The following is an 8,766-nucleotide window of genomic DNA, read 5'->3' on the forward strand; positions in this document are numbered from 1 at the left end:
ATAATAGAGAAACGAGTTCTTATTTTATGGAAAGTCAGATAATCTAATAGGTTGAAGGTACAATCTTTTTATACATCAAGTTATAATTGAAATGCATTTTTATTGACTGACAGTAATTCAATTTGATTTTGCAAAATTCATTTTATTAACGCAACCATTGCGTTATTTAATATTATATTACTATTTAGCAAACGTAAACGCAAAGATTGCAAAACTATTTCGATAAGAAAAAAATATATTTTCCAAACGTGTTAATGGAGTAAACTTTACATGTGTTATGTGCATAATATAATAATGACTTTCTCGAAAAATAAGCAAAACGTCATTAGACGAAACAGCACGAAAATAATTGAGGAAAATGTATTTCAATTATGCCTTAATTTGTAAAAAGACATTGAACTCTTTTAAAAACTGATATAATCTCTGTGAGGCATTAACTATATGAAAAACATTGTTATAAATTTTCAGTAACCTTTGAGATATCAAGCACGGTAGATACTGTGGCGTACATAAAGTGCAACGTGAATCAAAGTGGTTTTTACCGCGTAACTTATCCAGATGAGATGTGGACGGCGATTATCGAAACGTTACTAAAAGATCACACCAAGTTCAGTCCAGCGGATCGTGCTAATCTGATCGACGATGCGTTCACGCTTTGCGAGGCAGGCGAACTGAACGCTACCGTGCCTCTCGACCTGTCTCTTTATCTTTTGAAGGAGGAAGACTACGTTCCGTGGGCTACGGCTCTCAGATATTTGCATTCTTGGAAGGAGAGACTAAGCGAGAGTCCCGCTTATAAAAATTACACAGCCTTTTTGAAGAAGCTGATAACACCGGTGACGAGATACGTCGGATGGGCGGACAGTGGATCACATTTAAAAAAGTAATTCTGTTAGTTTCTATAACTTTATTTACCCAGTTAACTGAAATCTAACTAATTAATCTATTCTTACACAGAGATATCTAAAATGTATCTATTATCTTTTGCATATATGAAATACTGTATTACGTTATGTTACGTCATGTCTCAGATAATTAACAGACACCTGTAGATACCTCTGGTTAACTGGATATTTTCAAATGAATATACATATTGTTTAATTGAATTCGTTGTATTTATTTTTCGTAGATTACTAAGAATTGCCGTCCTTCAATCAGCTGTGTCTGTGAAACTGGAGGATGTTGTGAAACCGGCGAAGACTTTATTCGACAATTGGATGTTGCGAAATGAATCAATCGCTCCAAACATACGAGACGTTGTATACGTAGCAGGTAATTCGATTTTTCTTTTTAATTAGTAAATTATTTCATTACCAAAGACGCGGTATTAGGAAATGTAGTATATTTTATACTATAGACTTCATGTGAGAGTTTTAAATATAAAATCCATGTTTAAGATACTTTATTATTAATGAAAAGTAATCGATGATTATATGCTATATTTTTACGTTCATTTGATATAAAATACTTCAAAAGACAATATGACACATAATGCAAGATTACAAGAATTCATGCGAATTATGTTAGTTTATAACGTGAGAATTGAGAAAGTATGGAATTGTGAAATTGTTGACTAGTGTAATTGAAAGATTGTTCATGTGTGCAGGAATCAAATTTGGCGGGGAGAGAGAATGGAACTATTGCTGGCAGAACTATCAGAAAACTCAGGTGCCCAGCGAGAAGAGAATAATGTTACAGGCGCTAGGAGCGACGACGGACACTTGGCTGTTACAGCGCTATCTCTTACGATCGTTGAATCGAGAGATGGTGCGATCGCAAGATGTCGAGACTGTTATAGCGTCTGTCGCGACCAATTCCGAAGGTCAATTCCTTGCGTGGCGTCACCTCAAGGCGTATTGGCCTCAGATACACGCCTTATTCGGGAATGGATCACTCACGATGGGAGGACTCATATCTGTCGTGATCTCCGACTTTTTCACGGAGTACGATTACCATGAGGTAAGTTCGAACACTGTTTTATCCTGTTTAAAACTATTAATGCATAATGCGGTAATGAACACATTCAATGCATAATTTTATAACACTCAATGAATGAATAAACATAATTAAATTCTTCTAACATTGATTTCGATATTTTCATTTGAAACATGAAGACACGTTGTAATAAAAATAATTTTGTCAATTTTCAATAAAAATGAATCTAACGTTACACCAGGTTTCGGAATTCTTTAAAAACGTGGACGTTGGGAGCGGTCGACGGGCGTTAGAACAAAGCCTAGAAACAATCAAGTTCAATATACACTGGGTGAAAGAGAATGCGGACACCGTCGATCGATGGCTTATAAACTATTTGAACGTTCACACGAGTTAACCCCTCATTTATCGGGAATGGGACAAGAATGACGCGAAATTATCATGCAGTCATTCCATAACGGCTCTTACTTTTCTCATGCTGCTCGTCGATACATGATAATACATTCGAAATACGAATTGTATGTACTTTCATATAACGACGACTCGCTGTAGGAAAACGTAAGACATTTGTTACTGTCTCTCTGAATCGTTCATTTACCATTTAGATATACATATATGTATACATGTATGTATGTGCATGTAGAGGGTGTCTGATTTTCAGTTACTTTACATCATTATTATGACATGTAACAAAAATATGTAGAAGTATGATATTAATTTTTTTTTAAATCAACCTTGTCTTTTATAAATGTAGTCATCAACTATTTTTACTACATATAATAATAACGTAAATAAAAAGTGAAAATCAGATACCCTGCATAATTCACAGACCGATTCCATTTCCGTCATATACGCGGCAGAAGATTATTTCCACCGGCTGGAAGTCTTTCGATGAATCAAGGGTGTGTCCAATCCCTTTTAGCGATAGCAAAAATATTTAATCTCCGAAATTTTTGGCCGCGGGGAAAGATCTTTTGATTAATCCAAACAGAGCCGAATTGTTTATACGTAACGCATTATACACCGATTTCTACGCACTTTCGAAAGTATTTGTTTACTATACACGCGGTGCGTACAGATTGGATTTATTACTATTAGACTGCGGACTTTTATGGCAAAATAAAATATTTATAGTATCAACTGAAAAAAATCGATTTTAGTTAGAAATTTCTTTGATTATTTAAACACTGCAATATTACACTTCTATATATACATATATGTATAGAAGGCACTCTATCCCATTGAAAGCAATGAAATTCGAATGCCTTCTTTATAGAAATCAACGATACTACGTAATTTTAATAGTTTGTATATTTTTCTACATACAGCATGTTTATATCTTCTGCAGATACAATTTTTCTAGAAATGCGTCAAATCCGCAGTCTAATCATTATGTATAAAGAGAGGAGTTATTGCCAGAGAGGAAGATGCAACGTTGTTCCTAGGGTAGTCGGTAACCCAATTGAAGTTTTCAGGGAAAAAAGGGGCTAACGACGTACACCTATTAACGTTGATAATTTTAGTCTCCCAAGTACAGGTTGTTCCATAAAAAATTGCTGAAACTATACGATTACTATTTTCGTATTTTCTTTGAAATTATGATTATTTTATTATTTAAAAATAGATACATTTTTTATGTACATATGTGCGCGTGAGGAGGCAAATGGTATAAGTGACATTTTGAAGACGATTATAATAATGATATTTTCGGGTTTGCCATACGATGGGTTATTAACAATTATAACATACCTAGAATTGATTCAATATCTTTTATGTCTTCGATAATGGAGCATTAGATAAACGGTAAATATCTGGTAGACGTCATGTGCAGTCAAAGAGAAGAGGAGACATTCGTTTACTTTGAGCAACTTCCAATGGAACACCCTTACGTACGTGTACCAAACTTTATTCCAAGGAGTGACGGTAGTCACTTCCACGTGATACCCAAGCCCCGTTCCTGATCCATCCAGTATAGTAATTCGAATGACATTATTGAAGAAAAAATGCTACTTATACGTTTCGTGCTTTATGCAGAAAGGGAGTAGCCATATGACAGAATAATATTTTGGCCTGTGCTAATCTGAAGTGCGATAAAAATACAAGTATAGACGATGGCAATTTAATCTTTTTTCAACTGTAGAATTTCTAGAAAGTCCAGAAATATATTTTAAGTGCAACAATATTGCAATACTTATTTATTTATTAATATTACACTATAATTATATATTATGAATGCAACAGTGCTGTTAGAAAGTTAAGCAAATACAAATGGTATATTAAAATTTTTATACATTGAACGATAAGAAAAAATATAAGTTCTTCAGAAAAGTAGGTACCTACCAATTTCATCATATTTTTATCGCACTTAAGCAGTTTCTCTGAGTTCATATTCATTGTACATATAAAATGACAAGATATATTCACACGATTATTTTAGTAACGAGAATATTTTTAGTAGCAAAACGTCAATTGTACAATTATTAAGAGTTAACACAACTTGTATTATATCGATAAAAATTTCATGTTTGAAGAGAAAAACTTTGGCTGCTCCTCTATGGAAGATTGCGCGTAGCATGCAAATTAAACCAAGGAACAGCGTTCCAAAATTCGTACTAACCGAGTGATCGCCAGACTGCGGATTCGATGCATTCAGAAGGGAAATCAATCTGTGCAGAAAAATCCGCAGCCTAGCAAATTGGAGAAAATGTCCAAAACGATTACGTGCATTCTGTTAATATTAAGTAGCATATCAACGTTGGGGGAAGTTTGTGACGTTTATTGAATCGTGGAAATGAAAAGTGATCCGTAGACTGCGGATTTGATGCATACATGCATATATGTATAAAAGATATGCAGACAATATAATGCATACATTCGTACAATATGCAAAAACATGTATTACACGTGTGCATATAATAAAAAAGTATATGGATTACATGTGTGCATATCATATGCAAGAATATGCATAAATACAAATCTTTACTTTGCATCACAATCCGCAGCCGAGTAATCCGACAAAAAGGTCTCGAGCGTGGAGCAAAACAAGATGTTGCGAGAAATGTTGTATGTCCCTCGAAGTAATCGCGAAAAAATTGATGTACCGTGTGTGTTGCGTATTTATATTTACCGCAGGTCGCTGGGTGCGTGGGGCATCACGGCCCGCTGATTATTCTTCGTGTGAGGTAGCATAATAGAGAATCGGATATTTTATTATGAAGGGAAAAAGCGTGTATAAATTAATGTATGTAACCATGTGATGCTTTGTATGGTGTGTACATACTAGCGTAAGGGAATCGTGTGTCCTGTGCGTGATCGAATATATTTAAATCACAAAAGGTATCTAGATGCATACGAAATACGTTCATGCCAAATTTGTGCTAATCTTTCTGAACGAGAGAGGAAGGGAAATATTCGTGTGATTTTGGCACGATTCGAGCAACCTTGAAATGCTAATGAAATTACGTCTATACTTTTTGCGTCGAACTATCGTTAAATGTTAGGAATACTGTATATGGTTTATCGTACATCCGCAATGCAATTACTCCCTGCGTTCTTCTAATTATCCATCGACAATAAACGTTTAAAATATGAAACGATATAGCAAAGAAGTGTTCAAAAATGAAACAGAGGATACGTTTGTTACTAGATACTTCCAGTAAGTGAAACAGCTAATTTAGCATTTGAAGGTTAAAACGTAGACTGCGGATTTGATGCGATTATAAAATAAAAATGAATGTGTATTACAAAATATGCATTATATGTATGCATAACAACTTATTTTTTAAAGAGATCTCAATCTTCATTCCATTATTTACATTGACATCACGGAAATTTTAAAGTATTATTATTATTGTTATTACTTACCATCAAAATCCGCAATCTGAAAACTTTACAGAACCGATCCTATAGAATAAAAAGAAACAAAACGAGAAAGTACCATGGATATTTCGTTACGGTGGTGTTCTATGTATAATATGTACAGAGAAGAATTACACTACAAAATACTTTGTAGCTCGATCAGAAAATTTCGAGACACCCTGTATACGTTCAGATTTTACTCCAACGATTAAAAAAAGCGGTAAATATACAGATAGACGTAAACGTCTTTCAATGATCGTTTAATAAATTATTAAGGACGTAATTCTAAACAACTTCTTCCTCTACGAAAATTGGCGGTTTACAGATAGCCGGTGTATAGATTACTGTTTCTGAGATATTTATAAAATACTGTTGCTACTATACTGATTAATGATATATTTACGTTTCATGGAGAACTTAGGGATACGATGATAGCAATCTTAGCTTTACAGCATCCATTGTACTAATATCTGTGGCATTGTACAAAGTAGAGTAACATTTTTAGGTATGTCATAACAACCCTACAACGTCTGATATTGGAGTGATAAAAGTTGCAATGATAAATTTTATTTACGAGTTGCAACACAGGAAAGTACCTGGAGAATGTACTCTATTTCTTCTCATTCATATTATTATAAAGCCAACTGTTACAAGATTGAATTTAACTTTTTATGAATATTTCGGACAGCAGAGTTAACTGACAATTTTTATAAAGGAAAAAGTTGTTAGATATCGTGAGGTGAAGAATACATTTAAAAGATCGTTAAAGTCTATCTGTAGCGAAAAAGCGTTGGTAAAAATAAACTATTTTCTATGTACTTACCACTGCCGGTGTCCAGTGGTCGACCGAATCTCACGAATATTGGATTGTACGCGTTCTCGTCACTGTTGTTAAAGAATCAAGCACTGGTTATTAACCGAGAGAGAAACGTCCTAATTAGTTAACTCACGCTGGAGCACATACATACATACGTATAAATACATACTACATAGAACACGATTGATCTCTATCTTCGATTTACCAAACGACAAACTGCCGACGATGCTTGCAATTCGAATCATCACCGCGAACCGAGATGCATAACATTCTTTTCGAGGTTTACGCCACTTTTTTACAGAGACATTTTCAATCAAAAGGTATGTACAGTTAAAGAGTCGAACCCCGGCGAAGATATCGTCGAATTTTATCGAATTAGGATTCTCCAGCCGAGAATTAAATATACAAAGCATGTTTACAATTTAGGGAGGGAAATAACATTGTATAATTACGGAAACAAACAGCTGCACGAACTTGTTCATTCCTTTAAGTAGATTTTTATACACTCCAACGGCGAATTAATGAATCGACGCACAACTAGATACCTTACATGTAAATAGCATATTTTTTCACTAACGGATATTCTCTCTTGTTAAAGATTTAAATAATGAACGAAACTCGCTCCACGGTATTCATAAAAGGGAACCGGACCCAATTATATTATCCTTTCAAATACAGAATGATGAATTACAAAACGATACAGATGAAAACGAGATGAATAGGAAACTGCCGATGAACTTGGTTGAACCCGAACCAGGTTTTGATGATTTGACAGAAAGCGCCCCTAACGATCAGGTCTAGTGATGGGGCACGAAATCCCTCACGAAACGAGCGATTTCCCCTCTTTTCTGGCTCCCCACTACTATTCCCCTCTTGCGCCTTCGCTCTCTCTCTCTCTCTCTCTCTCTCACTCCAACCATATGGTAGGTTTTCCCCACTACCATCGTGAAGGATTTCATGCCCCATCCAGGGATCGTACAATTTATCCCGCACGACTCGCTTCCCCTCTTTTTCACCCGTATTTCGATCCCCACTACTATTCTCCTCATGCGCCTTCGCTGACCATGCCTAGCATACCCCCATAAAGTACCAGTCGCCACCATGATCGCGTTGTCCCTACTTTCCGGCCGAGGGACAAATTATACGATCCTGGCCCCATCATTGGTCAGGTCACACGTCAAAAGCGTACATTCTGATGTTCATGTCACGTTCTGCCGAAAGTCTCAAACATAAAAAGAGATAGCGCGTGAAGGAGAGAGCGTTCGTGCGTTAAAGACCACGTAATAAATCTACGTAAGCTTACAGTAATAATAAATAACTACAAAACTTACTTTACAAATTATTGCATCAATTATTAAACGAAGCATTATATCAATCGGGAGATGAAACATTGATTCAATTATTGCATCAATGATTACATGAATAATCATTGTATTAAGTACTTATAAACATGTGCATTTATTAACAATAACATAATGTTATTCCGTGTCTGAAAGGATAATATAAGGGGACGTATAATGGTTTCGCAATTAAAGTACGAAGGGAGCACGAATCGATTGGCCTATTTTACAAACATTCGTATCGTATCCGAAAGTACTTGTTTAAGAAGTATAAAATGCAATTCTCTTGTCGCTTACGTTCAAGGGCGAAAATCGCACAGATTGTCAGGTTCCTTTAGAAACGGTTTTACGAGAGTTACGCACGGTTATTGTGTTTTCTCATGATCGATCGATCAAGTATTTAAACTTCTTTTCACTGATTACTAGACTGCGGATTTGACGCATTTATAATAATAATTAATAAAATAATTGAATGTATATACAACTTATAAAAAATTAAATATGCAGTATATATCAAAAGTGAATAACATGAAACAAACGTTTACCTGAATTTTTTTAATCAACTACTGTAAACGTTTCATTCCGCATAAAAATCCGCAGTCTATTGATTATTACAAAGGTCTAACAGTATTAGAAAGGAAACCATTCTTTACCAAGGTATTAAAAATTATAATAGAATAATGAGCAGCGTACGTGTACTTATATTTGTTTGTTTTATTTGAAACGATGATAAAATTATAAATCGAATATATTGGACGCGGAGTTTAACCGATGCAAAAAGTTCTACCGTAAGACTGGACATCAGAGTAATCAACA

At 34.9% G+C, this 8,766-nt stretch overlaps 2 protein-coding genes across 6 annotated transcripts in view; one reads left to right on the plus strand and one right to left on the minus strand.

The window, feature by feature from the left end:
* LOC108624225 (endoplasmic reticulum aminopeptidase 1) overlaps positions 1-3,093 on the plus strand; it is a 33,097-nt gene extending 30,004 nt beyond the window's left edge. For all 5 annotated transcript variants that reach the window (XM_018023370.2, XM_018023371.2, XM_018023372.2 and 2 more), the window contains 4 exons: positions 469-883; positions 1,130-1,272; positions 1,607-1,959; positions 2,177-3,093. In XM_018023370.2, the coding sequence (XP_017878859.1) occupies positions 469-883; positions 1,130-1,272; positions 1,607-1,959; positions 2,177-2,332 (1,067 nt within the window). In that variant the 3' untranslated portion in view covers positions 2,333-3,093. The remainder of the gene's footprint in view (positions 1-468; positions 884-1,129; positions 1,273-1,606; positions 1,960-2,176) is intronic.
* LOC108624222 (putative low affinity copper uptake protein 2) overlaps positions 1-8,766 on the minus strand; it is a 44,264-nt gene that overhangs the window by 32,910 nt on the left and 2,588 nt on the right. The gene's annotated exons all lie outside the window — the stretch shown is intronic.

Source organism: Ceratina calcarata, unplaced genomic scaffold, assembly GCF_001652005.2.
Source record: "Ceratina calcarata isolate Rehan_Ccalc_2016 unplaced genomic scaffold, ASM165200v1 scaffold303, whole genome shotgun sequence".
In the NCBI taxonomy this organism is placed as follows: domain Eukaryota; kingdom Metazoa; phylum Arthropoda; class Insecta; order Hymenoptera; family Apidae; genus Ceratina; species Ceratina calcarata.